Source organism: Nycticebus coucang, chromosome 11, assembly GCF_027406575.1.
Source record: "Nycticebus coucang isolate mNycCou1 chromosome 11, mNycCou1.pri, whole genome shotgun sequence".
NCBI lineage: Eukaryota > Metazoa > Chordata > Mammalia > Primates > Lorisidae > Nycticebus > Nycticebus coucang.
In genome coordinates, this window is record NC_069790.1 from 113,419,436 (window position 1) to 113,437,775 (window position 18,340).

The 18,340-nt window shown below is 48.2% G+C and overlaps 1 protein-coding gene and 1 gene segment (V, D, J or C); both read left to right on the forward strand.

Annotated features, from left to right (window-relative positions):
- LOC128598243 (T cell receptor beta constant 1-like) overlaps positions 1 to 16,618 on the forward strand; it is a 232,182-nt gene extending 215,564 nt beyond the window's left edge. Inside the window, 4 exon segments of the C gene segment in view lie at positions 14,988 to 15,374; positions 15,843 to 15,860; positions 15,967 to 16,073; positions 16,359 to 16,618. Of these exon segments, the coding sequence occupies positions 14,988 to 15,374; positions 15,843 to 15,860; positions 15,967 to 16,073; positions 16,359 to 16,379 (533 nt within the window).
- On the forward strand, positions 1,282 to 7,406 carry LOC128560243 (serine protease 1-like). The gene is made up of 6 exons (XM_053553807.1): positions 1,282 to 1,378; positions 2,296 to 2,464; positions 3,722 to 3,975; positions 4,399 to 4,523; positions 4,809 to 4,910; positions 7,123 to 7,406. Exons 1-6 carry the CDS (start codon positions 1,282 to 1,284, stop codon positions 7,240 to 7,242), a joined length of 867 nt encoding a protein of 288 aa, XP_053409782.1. The 3' UTR covers positions 7,243 to 7,406.
- Positions 16,619 to 18,340: the final 1,722 nt, after the last annotated feature.

The window sequence follows — 18,340 nt, forward strand, 5'->3', positions numbered from 1 at the left end:
TGCATTTATAATCCCCAAATTAAACGCTAACAGTAGCATAAAGCACAGAGAGTCTTTTTAGTAAACAGTGCTGGAAAAACATTGTATCAATATAGAAAAGTCATGAATCTCAATCTTTACCTCACACCACAAAGTATATGGCTGCTGTGTGTTTTATATGGCCCAGAAGCTAGCAATGAATTGAAAAACATAAAAAGAATTGCATTTCGTAAATATGAAAATTACATGAAATGGAAATTTCAGTATCCATAAATTAAGCTTTATTGGAACATAGCTTTTGCACGGCAATGAGAGTTGAGTAGTCAGGACTGAGACTACATGATTGATGTACAAAGCTAAAATACTTACTATGTGGCCCTTTACAGGAAAACTTTTCTGAACTTTTCCATAAACAAGAATTGGGATGAGACATAAAAACTTTTGGAAGATGCAGGGCGGCGCCTGTGGCTCAAGGAGTAGGGCGCCGGTCCCATATGCCGGAGGTGGCGGGTTCAAACCCAGCCCCGGCCAAAAAAAAAAAAAAAAAAAAAAAACCACAAAAAAACTTTTGGAAGATGGGAAAAGTAGAACTCTGAAGGTTCTGGAAGACATAGCCAATTGTCTTCGTGATCATGGGCTGGGCAAAAATTTCTTTTAAAAGATAAAGAATGTTTGAGTCATAAAAAAAGCAAGTCATTATCAAAACTTAAAAAAAGTTCATCAAAATATATTATTAATATTAAGAAAAAATATAGGCATATCTGAGAAACAGTTGGAACCATAATAGAAGGAATCCCTCCACATTAATCATAAAAATGACAATTCAGCAAAAATAAAAAGTAAAGGAGTTGACCAGGGTCTTAAAAAAAAAAAAAAAAGGAGAAAATACATCAGTAGGCAATTTCCACTTCATAAGACTATTGGGTTTATTTCTCCAGTTTAGAAGCTGTTTTTGCTGCCAGAACTCCACTGTCAGCCCCTGCCCGGAATTACCTTTGGTTAGAGGGTGCTTTGCCCAGGGGTAACACCCTATTCCCAAGGTAGCTGCCATTTAGTGACCGGCTGGTACCCCCTACAACACTAATTGACAAGATTTAGAGTTTGTACTTCCCTGTTTGGAAAAAATTCATGTTTCCTGCCTCCCCCACTACCATATGCAAAAGTTGACTCTGGCAGTTTCCCTATCACCTGCAAGTCACAAATCTACACAGTGGGCAAACACAGCAGAGCCCATGCTGCAGCCTGAGAAGGGACAGCTGCGGGTGTGTTAGTTCTGGGCGGAGTGGTGGCCCTCTGTCTCCCATGCCTGAGAGATATAAGGACGGGTGCTCCACCACCTTCCCATCACTCCTCACCACCATGAACACACTCCTGATCCTAGCTTTCGTGGGTGCTGCTGGTGAGTTCCAGGCCTTGCCTCAGGCCACACCACCCCCTTCCTGGCAGATACGCGCTCTGCTATTCCTGCTGCCTGTCCGGCCCTTCCATTTCACCTGTGCCATGGGCTGTCTGTCAGCCTCAGCTCTCTCACCTCCTCCCTGATTCCTCTCCCACCACCATCATTCATACAGAGGTGGGGGAAGCTTGAGAGGGGAACCAGGTGGAGATGCCATGCCAGCAAACTGCCAGCTGCACGCTGGGCTCAGGCAGCTCTGGGGCGGCTCTACAGTGTTGAACGGCTTCTTGGAACCTGGCACGCACCTGGGGAGGCTGAGAAAGTACTCAAGCCAGAGACTTACCCCTGGAAATTCTGACTTCCTTTGTCTGGGGTGCATCCTATGTATCATATTTCTAAGCTTCCCAGATGATTTTAACATTTCCAGGTGTGCAGCCAAGGTTAAAAATCACAGTTGTACTGGCCAGTAACAATGCTTACCTATGTTCTGCTGGAGCAGGTCTGGGGACCACCGCCTCTCTGTCCTCACTATATTGATCTGAGCTATGGAGATGCTGGGTATAGATAGAAGATCTTCCTACTTAGACTAAACTCCTCAGACATGCATGGGGAGCAGAGAAGGGATGAGTGAGGGAAAGAAGTGGTTAATGGTGAGACAACCACATGCCAACTCCTATCCCATGAAGAGCATCATGAGTGCTGATGCCCCCAGGGGAGAGCTGAGCCCTAGTGTGTATAGCTGTGCAGAGACTAGGCAACAACCTTCTGTGGCACACCCTGCAGCAAGCAGCACCTGCTCCCTTTCCTGGTTTCTCTGCGCTTGCCAAGAAGCCCTCATGAGCATGAGCCAGGCACAGGGCTGACAGTTCTGGCCCCAACATCCTGCTGATCTGGCTTCTCTCTTTCTGTGCCTACTCAAGTTGCTTTCTCTGCTGATGATGATGACAAGATCGTCGGGGGTTACACCTGCACAGAGAATTCCGTCCCCTATCAGGTGTCCCTGAGCTCTGGCTCCGATGACACCCCTGGATGTGGAGGCTCCCTTATCAACGATGAGTGGGTGGTGTCATCAGCTCGGTGCTGCAAGTCGTAAGTGACAAGCCCCTGGATGCAAAGCCCACAGCTAGGTCCTTCCCAGCACAGGAGCCCCAAGGAGAGGGGAGATGGAGGGGAATGGTGGTGAAGAGGAGAATCCGGTGGCAGTAGCTGACTTGCAGAGTCAAGGGTGAAGAAGGGACCTCCGGAATGCTTCCCACAGCCAAACAATTCCACACAACAGCAGGGCTCATGAGTCATAAAAGCAGACAGGGATTATTTGGGGGAGGTAAGAGCCAGTGGGGAAGTATTTTTAGCCACTTGCCTGCACATTAAAAACACATAAGAACTAGCAATCTGGGAGGCTGAAGCGGGTTGATCCCTGAGCTAAGGAGTTCGAGACCAGCCTGAGCAAGAGTGAGACCCCCTGTCTCTAAAAAAAAAAAAAAAAAAATCTAGCCAGGCGTTGTGTAGGTGCCTTTAGTCCCAGCCACTGAGGAAGTTGAGGCAAGGGGATTGCTTACGTCCAAGAGTTTGAAGTTGCTGTGAGCTAGGGAGCTATGGCACTGGACTAAGGGGAACAAACTAAGACTATGTCTAAAATAAATAAATAAATAAGAAACAGAAAGGACAAAAAATGATCATGTTTGGGTCTTATCCCAGGGCCATTATTTCAGAATATTCATGAAGAGGCTATCAACATGGGTCTTTCATACTCCCTACCTCTGGAATTCTGCAGTGCAGACAGAGCTGACAACCAGGGACTGCATGGAAGGTTCTCAAGCAAGAGAGTGCATCAGAGCCACCCAGGGGGCTTGTTAAAACAAATCTCTGGGGCCCATCCCCAAAGTCCTATGGAGGAGGCTGGGGAGGGACCAAGATTTGTATTTCCAACAAGTGCCCAGGTGGCACTGATGCTGTAGGTCCTGGGCCACACTGGGAGGGCCCTGGATGTGGTTATGCAAAAAGCGGGGTGTGCTCAGCAGATGAAGAAGGAGGGAGTAGAAGTCAGTCTGTAGGGAGGAAGGGGGAAAATGTCTGGGAAGCTTCAAGTGGCTCTTCTCAGCCCATAGCACTGTGTGCCCAAAGGGGTGAGGGAAAGGCTACTGGGGACACAGATAGAGGGGCAGCCCCAAATGGATCCCTTCACACCCCATCAGCTCCCACCTCTGGCCCATTCACACACCTGCACTGACACCGGAGTGCTGCCACAGACCTCACCCTGAGGATGTCCATAAGCAGGCGGAGTCAGCACAGTGGGGGGAGTGCGGAGGGGGCATCAGTCCTTCACCACACCTCTGTTCCCTACAGTCACTTCCAAGTGAGGCTGGGAGAGCACAACATTAAAATCCTGGAGGGCAACGAACAGGTCATCAACTCAGCCAAGGTCATCTGCCATCCCGACTTTGATAGCTGGACCATAGACAATGACATCATGCTGATCAAGCTGGCCTCGCCTGCCACCCTTAATGCCCACGTGTCTCCCATATCGCTGCCCAGTGCCTGTGTGCCCGCCGGCACCGAGTGCCTTATCTCTGGCTGGGGCAAAACCCTGAGGAATAGTGGTGAGTCTGCACACTCCACCCTCCCACCATCCTTGATCCTCATGTTCTCCAGAACCAAGCACACCCCTGAACTTGAGCCCTTTTGCTTGCAGGCTGAAAATACATTTCTAATGTCCACTCCACACAAGGTTCTAGACCAGGTGCCTGAGAGATGCAAGGTCAGGAGGAAGTGGCTCCTAGAATCCAGACAGAGCATAAATAGTCATCTTGCCATGATTCCGTCTCCGGGGGTGAAGGGGGGCGTAGTCCAGGATGGCCACCGTGGGAATTGAAAGCCCTGGTTTCTTGCTCTGGCTTGTGTTTCAGGGGCCTCTCCTATAGGAGCCCTCAGGGTCAGCAGTAGGTAAGTGTCTCCCCAACTCTGGCCTAAGTTAATTTCTCCTTTCCTTGATCTCTTCCTGATCCTCAATGTCAACCTCCAAGACCTGCTGCAGTGCGTGAAGGTCCCCCTGATGAGTGATGCCCAGTGCAAGGCTGCCTACCCTGGGGAGATCACCAGCAACATGATCTGTGCCGGCTTCCCCGAGGGTGGCAAGGATTCCTGCCGGGTGATTTGACCACTTTCCACTCTGAGATATCACTCATAGGCCAGTGACACCTGGGAGCCAGATTTGAACACCCAAGTTTTCGGGGCTGAGAAAGCTCCATGCAGTAGCCTCTGGAGAAGTAAGGAAGGGTCATCTGGGCCAACTGCTGTATCCTTTGTAAGAACAGGGAATGGGCCACAGAGACGGGGTGTGGAACACACAGCTGATTGGAGCAGGGCCTTTTAAGGTTCAGAGTAATTGTAGCTATCTATATTCCTCTTCATCCTCGTCCTTCCTTCTCCCCAGGGTGACACTGGTGGCCCTGTGGCCTGCAATGGAGAGCTCCAGGGAATCACCTCCTGGCCCTTTGGCTGTGGCCAGAAGGACATGCCTGGGATCTATACCAAGGTGTGCAACTATGTGGACTGGATTCAGGAAACCATAGCTGCCAATAGCTAAAGGCCCCCGAGTCCCTCCATGGTGACTATGCCAATAAAGATGTGACTTGGTTCTCACTGCTAGAGTCCGTGCCTTTTCCTCTAGCTCTCTTGCTCTGAGGCCAGACAGGGCTCTGCCTCCAGGTGGCCCTGATCATCTCTCACTCCCCAAATGTGTTCATGTTACAATGGATAGCCCCATACAAAGAGATGGAATCCAGAAAGAAAATAAGCAGGGATCATGAGGGGGCTGTTTTCTAGAGAAAAATAGTTCTCAGAAAAGTGGTGTGGAAGAATTTTCTTGATCTCAGTACTTCTGTGGGTCTTAGATGTGCCAACATGTGCACAGGTTGACTCTGGGTAGCTAGACCTCACTGCTGCCTTTTCTCATGCGGGATCCTCTTTGCACCCAGATGCCCAGGGCAGAGACACCCCAGCACTGGTGGCCTTGGCTTCTCCGAGCCCCTTTCGCATGTGCCCGTGCTAGCCTCGCTCATGTTCCCTCCTGGCAGCAGATGGCCTATGTAGAGAAGGACTCACTGGCCCTTCTACCCAATGTGGTGCTTGGGTGTCTGGAGGGAAGAAGAGAAACCCTGGGTCTTCATCTCTCATGTTTCTGAGAAATCTGCCTTTTGTTCATCCCACATCATAATACCATTGTATATACACCATCCCTAGAGCTTTATGGACATTTTCACATTCAGTTTTCTCTCCCCTCCGGGGTGGGTTGTTATTCCAGCAGCATAGATAAAAATAGCAGGTTCAGGAAGCTTGGAAGTTTACCCACATGCCACACCCAGCAGATGGTCCAGCTGGGGTTAGACTCCAAAGCCCATGCACTGTCTGCCCTGTCTCACATCCTGCTACGACTGTGTTCTGAGGGATGAAAAGTCCATTAGCTCTCATCCTCAGCATCTCTCTTGTCCGCCATCACCAGCATCCAATCCCCACCTCCTACATCTCTGGAGGGGCTCCTCCCAAAGACATCCATCCAGGTGTTGTGTGTTGTGACTACATCACCTCCTAACCTCCCACTGTGTTCAAAATAGGATCCAAGCTCCTGGGGAAGTGTAGACGTCTCCTTGCTCTGCTCTGCCCACAGGTCCTGCCTGCGGTTTCTCCACACCTCTCTGAACCACTGCCCTCCGTGTCTCAGAGTCCAGGGGGACCAGCCAGCAAGCCCAGCACCCAGGCCCATCTCTGGACAACCTTCATCCTCCTCAGAAACGCCATTCCAGACTTTTCTTCCTCCTTCAGCACTGCGCTGGCCCCAGTGGCTCTGAGCCCTGGGTCAGGGGGGTCCTCCTCTGCCCCTGCCTGCTTCTGTCCTAGCCATGCTCGTGCCACATAGAAGCAACCTCTGTGTCCATCTTGTCATTGTCATTCCACTGTGAGCCCTCTGGGGAGGAAATCTTATCTTCCTCACCCTGGTACCTCTAGTAATCAGACAATGCCTGGAATATAAGAAGCACCTAGCAATGGAAGAAACAAAATATGAAGTAGGAGTGTAGGGAAATGTACTGAGAAAAGAAAGAACCTTCCAGAAGAATGGTTCTTAAAGTGTTCCTTGGAGCAGCAGTCCCAGAATGACCTCTGAATTTGGGAGAAATGCAAATACGAACACCACACCTACTGACCCAGAAATTCTGGACAAGCTGTATTTTATAAGTGTTCTGGCACATTCTAAGACTTGAGAACCACTGTGGCAGTGACATTCCCTAGGCCAGTATTTCTTGAAAGTAATGGTAACTAACATTCTCACTGACTCTATTCAGGCTTCATCATCAATCTTCACGTGTGCTGTCTCCTTTAGTTTTCACAACGACCCCATTAATAATAATGGGTATTATTATTCCCATTTTACAGAGAGAATTGAGAGCTTAAGAAGCCTGGTGACCCGCCTCAGGTCTCGAGCCATGGTGCAGCTCCAGGATGTGGGCTTCACTGGTGGGGGACCCGGCAGGGTGGTGACACCTGCCAACCCCGGCCCCTTTGACTGGTTATCTGAAGCAAGGAGTCCTGGGTGGTGGTTTCAGCTCAGCCTCCTCCTCTTTGTGCTACTCCTTTAGTGTCTTCAGGTTTCAGTTCCACACTGAGAAGACTGTGAGAAAAAAATTAAAGTGAGTCTATCAACATACTCCAAAGGCTTCAAGAATTGCAAATGTCTAAAACGTTATTCGCAGGTCTTCCCACCACTCACTCTGAGAAAGGCACAGGGGAAATCCTGCTTCCTCCCCGCAACCCCAGCCTCAGCAATTCTTCCCGCCCCATCAAGTGGCCAAGCTCAAGTTGCACAGATATAGGTCCAAACAGTAAGGAATGCCTGCCCCCTGCTGCCGACTTGATGAATGACTCCAACTTGAGACCTGCCGAAATGGTCTGTGTCCCTTAGGAGAAAAAATGGCATGCGCACTTGGGAATAGTAAAACTGACCGGCTCCGTGAGCTTTGGGAGAAACTATGATGCCAAGACCCAGGGGCATTATTATTTGTAAGGCCAGTTGGGATAAGTGCTCCCAGCAAGGTGATTGAAAGGACACTCACTTACAAGGTAAAATGTTGATAGGCAAAGAGTGAATAAGAAAAATATGAAGAAATAAATCAAAATAAACTATATCTCCCAATAAGGACAGGTAATATAGAAGAGGCCTTGGATATATCAATCGACCTCTGGGCATTTAGCAGAGTGGTTTGAGATCGGTCACTATTAAGGAAGTAAATATACAACTTCCCCTTTCGTTTTTTCCCTGTATGTTTCCCTCTCAGGCAGACTCACTCTAGTCTCAGGCTAGCGCTCTGTGGTGTTAGTCCAGGTCACAGCAACCTCAAACTCCTGGAATAAGCTATCCTCCTGCCTCAGTCTCCAGAGTACCTGGGACTACAGACAGGTACCCACCACGATGTTCGGGTAATTTTTTTTTTTTTTTTTTTTTTGTCTATTTCTAGTAGAAATGGGGTCTTGCGCTTTATCTTGCTCGGGCTGCTCTTGAACTCCTGAACTTAATGGATCCCCCAGCCTTGTTCTCCCCAAAGTGCTAAGATTACAGGCATGAGACACTCTGCCGGCCATGCTCTTTTCCCCCTAATTTCTACCATCCATTCCCTCCTCCCACCCAGCTGAGGGCCCTCTAAACAGTACTCTGGTGGTCTCTGTGGCTTATTCCTCCGCTTCTCTAGTTAGAGAACAGGCTGTGGGTCCCAATGTTGTCACTGTGACAGAAGTGCCCAGAATAATTCTGTTTTTTATTTAAATATAAATGATTAAACCCAATCCTAGAGATTATAACTCCCTTTCTAGGACTGAGTTCACAAGGACTATCCAGAAATCTTCATTTTACGAGCATCCTAAGTTGTTGGAGCTCCACTGAGCAATTTCAAGACCATGAAATGACTTTTGACATAAACTGATATTCTTAGGAGAAAACAATGGCTTTGTGAAAAACAAAACAAAACAAAACTACCTTTTCTTAAGTACCGGATATGTTTTCAAATATTATTTTAACTGAAGGCAATATTGTATTGTTTTTCTTTTCTTTTTAAATTTTATTCATTTACATTTTATTTTAAATAGATAATGTAGATAATATGCCCCCAAATGAGAACAACCCAATAAAGTTGACCCTGAGAAATGTAACTTTTACTGCCACTGTGTTTCTATCATCTTCACTCATCCTAAAAAGAGCATCACTTTTATCAGTTGCCTTTATATCCTTTCAGTGCTTCTGTACACAGAATCAACTGAACAAAGTATAATTTTTATTTCTCCAACCTTTGTTAGCAAAAGTCAGCATACAGTTATGCGATTTTGCATCTTGCTGTTCTGAAGTTCATTATGTATCCTAGAGAGCTTTCCATAGAAATTGAAAAATTTATTAGCATGAAATATTATTCCATCATGTGAATAAACATATCAGGGTATATTTATTCAGCCTCCTACTGATGGGCACTTGAGTATTTTCCTATCTTGTCTTGCTATTCTAGATGATGCAAAAATTTAATGCACATTTTTTATTGGGATGAAAGAGTATTTACAAGATAAATTCTCATAGATGGGATTTCCAGGGGGAAAAGCAAGTGCATTTATATTCTTTTTAGATATGTCCAAGTTTCTCCCCATAGGGGTTTATCGCCTTGCACTTGTACCAGTAATCTACGTGTCAAGTGGTTACTTCACCAAAAACAAGTTAGTATCATAGAATGGTCGTCCATAACTCAATTTTTTCATCAAATTACAGAAAAGGAGTTTTTCAATATAGTCTTGCTTTATGTTTACCATTCTGAGGGGTTCCCCCCCATACTTACACACCATTTGGATTTTTTTTCCTGAGTTATCTCCTCTTTGCCCATTTTTATTGAACTTCCTGGTTATTTTCTTACTGATTTCTAGAACTTCATCATATATTGGGGGAAATTAATCATTCTTATGAGAATTACAGATATTTTTTCCAGATTGTTAGTTGCCTTTTGATTCTGTTTATATTTTACCATGCAAGTGGCTCATTATTATGAAGTCAAGTCTGTCTTTTTTTCTTCCCATGGATTTTAAGTCAGAGCTTTAAAGGCAATGAAATGAGTCACCATCTAGGCCACTCAAGTGTGGATCCAATGTGCAAGGGAAATAAACTGTCTATCAGCAACTTAGAATCTTTCTCTTCGTCAGGAAAGATTGTGACCATGATTATGTAGCCTCATGATTACATCTAAATGCTTGTCAGACATTCTCTGCTGATCCATCCACTTCCCTAATTCCTCTTAACTCACTGATTTCTAAGGCCAACAATGAAAGGTCATGACAGCTGACAACACAGGCGATCTTCACTCACTGCACACCCATTCCTGGAAATGCAGCCAAGCCCCAACTCTGTGTAGCTCATAATCAAATCTCCAGAGGACTCTAGACCTTAGCTGACCAACCCAGAGTCTCAGAGTTGGCCATAGAGACAGAGTTTGGGCACTGAGGAGTGTTATTCTTGGAGGAAAGGTGATGCATGAGCTCAGCGGAGGGCCAGGGTAGACAGGGGCTCTGGCTTCCTGTCAGGGAGGTTCCTTACTATGATGACAACTTGGAGAGGGGTGGATACCGGGGAGACCAGCCCCCTCAGCAGACACCTTACAAAGGCACCCAGCTCTGAGGAGGCCAGAATGCTCTGACGATAAGGCATAAGGGTGAGGAGAGAGACCTGAGCCTGGCCCATGCCCCACACCACCACCTTGCACAATAAAAGGTGATGTTCTCCACTGCCCACAGAGAAGCAGCTGGTTTGGTGGTTTCTTCCAGGCTTGGTGGTTTCTTCCATGGGGCGGTCCCATGGGAGGGGCTGTTTTTGTATAAAGCTATAACATTGTGGGGACAGGGGGCCACGGTGATTCAATTCTATGGGAAACCTTTACAAAAACCTTTCTGCCTATCCAACACCTTTCTCCTGGATCCCAAGCCCAAATGTGGTTGGATCAGCCTGTTTTCCTCACCCCGAACCACAAGTCAGTCCACTTCCCTGAACAAGGATAAGCCCAGATCAGAACCAAAGCTTCCCAGACAGAGAGCATCCAGACATAAGAATATGTCAGAAGATTCGCAGGTGACAAACTCAGGAACAAGGTCAGCGGGAGGTTCGTGGGAGGTGACCAGTTCTATACAGCACTGAAGAAGAAGGAGCCAGAAGTCATGACGGGTGCAGTCACAGGTTCTGGGGCCCTGCCCATCTCTCCAGGCCCACATCCTTTTAATGGATCCTCAGAAAGCAATCATCTGTACAAAGCATCTTCTGAGTAAAGGGCTAGGACTCTCTGGATGGGCTCTGCCATGCTCACTGGCCCCCAAAGTCAAAAGTTAAAGGTGTTTTGTGCAATACCCATAAAGCACAAGAGGGGGATGTCATCCTCTAGACATGAGCCAGGGTCCCCTCTCCTCTCCATGCACTGAAATTCTTTTCCTCCTTGACCCATGCCACTGTGTGAACAGTGAAGTTTTCTTTGGAGAAGGCACCAGGCTTACAGTTGTAGGTAAGACTTTCCAAGTCCATAGTGGGGGAAGGTGGGTCTAACATGTCCATTTTAGAGTGGCCTCATTCTGATGTGCCAACTATGACTACACCTTCGGCTCAGGGACCAGGCTAACAGTTGTAGGTAAGGCTGGGGGACTCTCAATGGGGTGCCATGAAGGAGGATTCATCTCAGGAAATGTCAAAGGGAAGGGAGTATCAACTCCTAAGTCCTCCTTGAGGGAATGTTGTGTCACGTCCGGTTATTAAGATAAGGGCAAGTTCCCTGGGAGGCTGGATCCACTCAGGCAGCTCAGATGCTCAGAGTGATAGGGTATGAAAGAGAAAGGACATAGTGCTGCCTCTTCCTGGGGTTCTCCATGACAGGGGCTGGGAGAAAGCCCAGAGAATGAATGAGCCATGACACCAGCCTGTCTTCTTCATTGGCAGCGGCTCTCTGCAGGGACTGCATATCTTTCTGCTGCAGATATCATGGGAGGGCTGTTCGCCCTTGCCTGTGTTCTGGGTGTGCTCTAGAAGGGTGTCCCCAGTGTCCGAAGCAGGGGTGGTGACTTCGTGGAAAAAAATATCCTTAAAAGCCCAACCTCTGCCTGAATCCCAGCTAAGCTCAGCAGAGGATAGGAGGTTATGAAGTGGTCCCAGGAGGCTGTGTTCTGGAAGGAACTTCTTTTTTGGGGAGGGAAGCCAGCTTACTGTCTTAGGTAAGTAAGATAAGGCTGGGGGTGTTGGGAATCTGAATGGAAGGGCTGGGATCCAGATGGAGCCTTTGTCTTGGGTGCCTAGGTTAAAACATATTTGTATCAGGAAGATCTGAATTCTTGTCTCAGTGCAGACAAGAAAGGGAGATCCTCAATCTCCAATATTTCATGGACTGGCTGTGTGAAGCCTGGGATTCCCTATCAGGAGGCTGGACTTAGAATGGATCTCCTTGTCCAAGTCCTGTCTCCTTGGATGGTGCCCATCATGGCCATGATAGATGGGAGACCTTCTGACCTCGCAGTTTCATGGTCCTGCCATTTTTCTCCCTCATACAGAAAGGAAAGAGACACAGGTGAGAGAAAGTGAAAGGCTACACAGGGCCTAATTTTCCCTCTGACCAGAGTGTGTTAGGTGGAATCACCGTCCCCCCCATCCATGTCCTAGAGTTAAAAAATCTCCTGAGAGATGGAGGAGGAGGAGGTCCAGCAGGTGGACATGGGAAGGCAAGAATGGAAGCAGGTTGCACTTTTCCTGCCAGGCTTTCATGTTGTGCAACTAATGAAAAACAATTTTTTGGCAGTGGAACCAAGCTCTCCGTCTTGGGTATGTAAAAGGCTTCTTTTAGGACAGTGCATGGCAAGGTCAGAGTTCTAGGGAGACTCTTTGGAAGGGGTAGGGACAGAGAACACTGCCAGGAAGAGGCTCAGAGAGTGTGGGTGAGTGGAGTGTGCTGGAGCCCCGGACACCACAGTGGACGTCTGTCATTCTTTTTGGTGTGGTTTGGTTGACAAGTATATTTTTCTTCTCTAAACCTTCGGTCTGTAATCTGACTCCTCACTCCCTTCTCACTTTGGCCTTCCTTCTTATGTGTGAGGATCTGCTCCTCCTAAGCTTCTTCCTCTTACCTCTCTTGGCCCACAGCATGCTGAGGTCTTTTTTCTAATAGAATTCCTTTAGCCAGGAATTCAGGCAGAGAAAGGCAGGCAGCTCACTCTCAGGGAACTAAGACTTGCCATGCCGCTGGAGACCTCAACTGGGTTTTATCTCAGCCACCTGCAGCTGTGCTCCTATAATTCACCCCTCCATTTTGGGCTCGGCACCAGACTCACCGTGACAGGTATGGGGGCTCCATGGAGGGGTACAGTGTTTGACTACAAAGACCAGTCACTGGGAAGGGAAGGAGGTGTAAGGATTGAGGTCAGACGCCCCCCTCACCCTTTGTGCAGGGAGCCCTGGGCCCTCTCCTACCTTCCTGGAGCTTGTCCCGTATGTGGATCTGCTGAGTTCCTGCTGCTCCCAGGGCACAAAACGCTTTGTTTTCCCTTTGGTGCTTTGTGTTTTCCTGCTCTTTTCAGTATTCTCAGGGACTCCTCTCTCTACTTGCTTAGTGGGCATTGTTTTATTTTCCTTTTTCTCCATTTTTCCTTCCCCATTCTAACTCCAATTCTGCCTGGATGACTCCGTGTTGGTGAAATGCTCTGTCTTCTATGTTAAAATCCTTCCCAAGGGCTGCCTCCAGCACAGACCTCTGTTCTTGCCTTCATCTTCCTCTGTCTTTCTTTCTCTACCAGTTTCCAAAGAAGTGATTTAAAGGATCAGGAGGCAGTGAGAACCACATTGCTGAGACTGGGGTGACTTGAGGGCAGAAGTCCCTGTGGTGGCATCACAGACATTGCAGGCGTTGCAGGGGAGTGGCTGGGGTGTGCTGTGCTTGGCAGGGGCAGGGAGGTTGGTCTGAAAAAACTGGTACAACTGGACACTGATCTCATCTTAGCAAGAGACAGGCGTAAAGAAGAGAAACTAGATAGGAGATCCCATTTTCTCAAATTTCTGATTCTCTGATGGCATAACTGGATAAGGGACCCATTGGGAAACTCCCACACACTGTTAGCACACTCAAGAGGAGATGGACAAGTGGGCAGCATGAGGTTTGATGGGACAGGGTCCAGGCTGGAGGAATGCACTCACAGGATTGGGCAGTTGGGGCAGGTATTGTTTTTCAGGTGGGGATACACTGAACCAAAGTTTAATGAAAAATACACATCATGAGGTTCAAAAGCCTGGCTTCAAGGGGCAGCAGGTGGGGGGGTGCAATTTGAGAGGTAAATTATGCTGCTCATGCTCCCTAAGACATGCAGAATGGAAGGGACTAACTTATGTAAAATCCCTTGTAAAAGATTCAATTTGTTGTGACTATCATTTTCACTCCTGTTGTTTAGCATCACTTGGTCACAGACTTTGCCTTTTTCTAAACCTATGTCTCAATTTTCTCATCAGAAATATTTCTAAAATTTGAATACAGGGGGACACATCTAGGCTTGCCACATTCTGTACCAAAAGCTCTGGCTGGAACAGAGCCAAACGGAGGGCACAGTAAATTCCAGCAAAGGGGAGTGTGCATGAAGCATGGATGTGGTTTCTTCCACTCCTCACGTGCTTCAGATGACTTTTACAAATACAAGGCTGGACTATGAACTAGGATTCCAAACTTGGCTATGGAGGTTTGTTGGACAGTGGAAAAAAGAAAGCATTGGACAGATTGAACACTATCTTCCACAGGATTACAGCCACCCTCGGCAAGCTGCCACTCCCTCCTTGCTCTCCAGTGTGGGGTAAATGTGGAACATCAGGTAGGATATTAGCCAGAGGCAACGGGACACTTCGCCCCAGGTTACATGTGGACAAAACCAGTGAACTGAGTATGGTATATAGAAAAAAATATACTCAGATGTAACAGAATAATTGTCTCTTCTACTCAAGATAAACTAATTCTAACTGACATGTGGTATTACTCAAACAGACAAACACATACGCCTCATCAGAAAGAAAGAAAGAGAGGAAGGAAGGAAGGGATTTATAATTAGGAAGAAACTCAATGAATCAATGTAGTTCCTATACTCATGCTCATGAGAAGGTACCACCTCAAATTCTGGCACATTTCAACTTGACAATGCCTGCTTAGAAGTCTGAAGGATAAGATAGCTATGCACCAAGCAGGGCTTTGACCCAGGAAAAATGATAGACAGATACACTCTTTTGATGGGTGATCAACAAGTCTCAGAGTACAAGATACTTCAAGGTAAGCCAAGAAAATCAGGCCATAATGCCAGCTAGGGAGGTGGGAGAGATGGTAGGCAGGGTGCACTTGAGGCATAACTCAGAAAGAAGGGACAAAGCTGAGGGAGAGCAGCAATTCTCAATAGGACAGTGGCTCCAAAGCAATTGGGACCTGCTGTGACATAACTGTGTTTCACTGTGACCTTTCCAGCCCTTTCTCACACACACAGAGCCCCTGCCAGGCCTGCACACTATTGCCCAGTCCTGGCCATAACCCCTCTTCACTTTCAGATGACCTGAAGAAGGTGACCCTACCCAAGGTGGCTGTATTTGAACCCTCGGAAGCAGAGATAGCCCGGACACAAAAGGCCACACTCGTGTGCCTGGCCACAGGCTTCTACCCTGACCATGTGGAGCTGAGCTGGTGGGTGAACGGGAAGGAGGTGCAGAGTGGGGTCAGCACAGACCCTCAGCCCTACAAGGAGAACCCCAAAGACAGTGACTCCAAGTACTGCCTGAGCAGCCGCCTGAGGGTCTCAGCCGCCTTCTGGCATAACCCCCGCAACCACTTCCGCTGCCAAGTCCAGTTCTACGGGCTTGACGAGCAAGACAACTGGACCCTGCCTTGGGACAAACCCCTCACCCAGAAGATCAGTGCCGAGGCCCAGGGCAGAGCAGGTGAGCAGGGCCTGGGCAGATGGGGTCAGGCCAGCCCCAGGGGAAATGGGAAGGTCCAGGCAGAAGACAAGACCAGGTGCAGAGGAAAGTCAGAGTGATGGGATGTGGGGGTGGGGTCAAGGCCCACAGTGTCAGCAGCCCAGTGTGCAATTCCTCCCTGTGGGGCATGGGCCCTCGGGCCTCCGAGCTGTGCTGACAGGTCCCCTGAGAACGGGAGGACAGCCCAGCACCTGAGTGGTGTGCCTCCCATCCCTTCAGGGGTCCTGGTTTTCCTAAGATCATAATGATCACAGCCTTGACACTGGGGCCACACGGACAGCACCAGGGCTCCCACAGAAGGCCCACTGTCCCATGTGACTCACATATGTTTGTGGCCTGAGTGTATGACTTTAACGTTTATGATTGAGTGCTCAGTGTGCTCAAGAAGTGCCATTCTTCAACCATTTGTCTCCCTCTTTTCTCTTGCAGACTGTGGCTTCACCTCAGGTGAGTGAACCTGTCCTTTTTCTCTCTGTGGTCAGGAGCATGGGGCTGGGGGAGGCCAAAGCCACCTACATATAAATTCCTACCTGTTCTCCCTTCCTGCCTACAGTGTCCTATCAGCAAGGGGTCCTGTCTGCCACCATCCTCTATGAGATCCTGCTGGGGAAGGCCACCGTGTATGCTGTGCTGGTCAGCGCCCTGGTGCTCATGGCCATGGTAGGAGCAGGACGGGAGTGGGCAGGTAGAGCAAAGGTGACACGTGACACTCAGAAATTCATAGCTTGGAATCAAGAGAACTTGCTAGGGTGTGAGGTGGGCTGTAGAGACAGAAGGGGTTTCATTCAGACGCATTGGAAGACAACTTTCACCTCTGTGTCATTATAGTGGAAGGTCCCAATGTGTGAGGGGCCTACTGCTTGTCCACTCAATGGGCCTTCCTGTTCCCTCTCAGTCCTCACCACTCCTGGCTCTTGGTAACCCCCAAACCTTTCTCTTATGTAGGTCAAAAGAAAGGATTCCTGAAGCCAGCTCTGGAAGTAGAAGCAGGAGCTTCCAACCCATTTCAGCATCAATATGCATTTTGCCTTCGCCAGCGCTTCTGAAGAGCTGCTCTCACTTCTTCAAGTATCCAAGTATCTACCCCCTCACACCGTGCATGCGCACCTTCATGCTCACGGCTGAGATCCTCCCAACCTAGAGGGACCCCTAGCATGACTAAGTGACTGAACTAATAAAAGTATCCTGGTCTGGCCTGACTCTGACTTGGGAGTGTCTAGTTACCTCTTCTTCCCATCTCTGAACTCCCTATGACTCTCTCCATTTAGTCAGGGTAGAAATAAAAGCCATTCTAGAAATGTGCAGACCTCTCATGTAAGAGGAGAGTAGGTGTGTAATGCATGCATTTACACACATGTGCATGCATTCACCAACTCTTTCAACACATCATTGCAATGTGCTGCTACTGAACTCCAAGAAAATGGATACCTAAATGAGAGTCCCCTATACGCTTACCTGTTCACAAAAAGAATTAGTTAAAAATAGAAAGAGCTGAACTAGAAGGTGATGCTTTGAAGTAGCAATGTGAACTGTCTACTAAAAATGCAGTCAGAGGCTAGTTTTAATTTCTGACTGGGATAATCAGAGGAGAGTCTGGGAAGGCGGCAAACTCTTTAAAAGAGAAATTGGTCTCAGTTGTCCATTTAGAGAAGGGCCATGCCAATCAGAGGCATAAACCCAAACCCAAACATCACGGTCAGGTACTTCTGGGTACACCTGTTTAGATAACTGCAAGGTGCAGAGATAGTAGTAATCAAAATTAAGGCTGAAGAGGCAGTTTGGTGCATACTGCTCTGAGAATGGACTATTTTTCCTGCAACCGGTATAGAGCCTAGCATGTAGAAGGTGGTAGCACATAGTAGTGAGTGTTCAGCCATTACTTGTGGAATGAATGAGTGAGAACGTGTTTGGCCTTTATTTGGGAATTAATGGAAAATCACAGAGGCTTCTGGACTGCTTGCCCGGATGCCATAAGGTGGCCTCTCCTGCTCTCCCCACTCTGTCTTCCAGACCTGGCTCCTCCCACCTGCCTCACTACACATGCCAGTTTGGGCAGGTGGGCACAAAGCACCCCAGAGGGGGAGACCCAGTGACATAGCTGGTCCCTCGGGGTGATGCATGTTCCCAGAAGGGGCCTCTCTGCTCCCCAAAACCACTAGCACCGAGACCTTCCCCAAGCTCCTCCCCATCTCAATTTTATCCTGAGTTTGTCTTTTCCAAGCCTCACTCAGTCAGACTAACCTCTGCCACCTGGGCTTCCTGCCTCTGCTCAGTGGATGGGGGAGGGGACAAGCTGGGAGGAAACAGTTTTTGTATCACAGTGTCACATCGTGGGGGCTGGGGGGGCACGATGATCCAGGTAGTGGAAGTGCTTTTACAAAAAGCCCTATCTTAAAAAAATATCTCCACCCATCCCAGGGAACACAGCTACCCAGTGGGCAGAGGTTTCTGGAGCTGTTTCCTGCTGGGGTCTTGCAGAAGCCTGGAACCAGAGAGCACCTGTGCAACGCTTCCCAGAAATGCCAAGGCCAAGGCAGCAAAGTGGGATCATCGTCCAGCCCTTTCCACAAACCTTGCCCTTGACAAAGTATTTTGCACATGCATTAAGAACCATAAAATCCCTGAGGGAAAGATATTACTCTATGTTTCTGGGTGAAGAAACTTGAGGTCAGAGAGGTTACAAGTTATATAAGTAGTAAGAGAAGGGGTCTAGCCTGCAACACTTCCCAACTGCACTGATCCACCACCACCAATACCCCTTCAGATTTTAAGTCCACTGTGTTGTCCCTCAAGCCAAGTTGATTCTCCTCTAAGTCCTCAGGCAATGCCCAGGTTACTGTGTGCAGTTAATTCTCTTGGTGGGAAGAGAAAATCTCAGGAAGAAGGGGGAAGGTTGTGCCCTCAGTCTCTGTTAGGGGAGGTGGGGA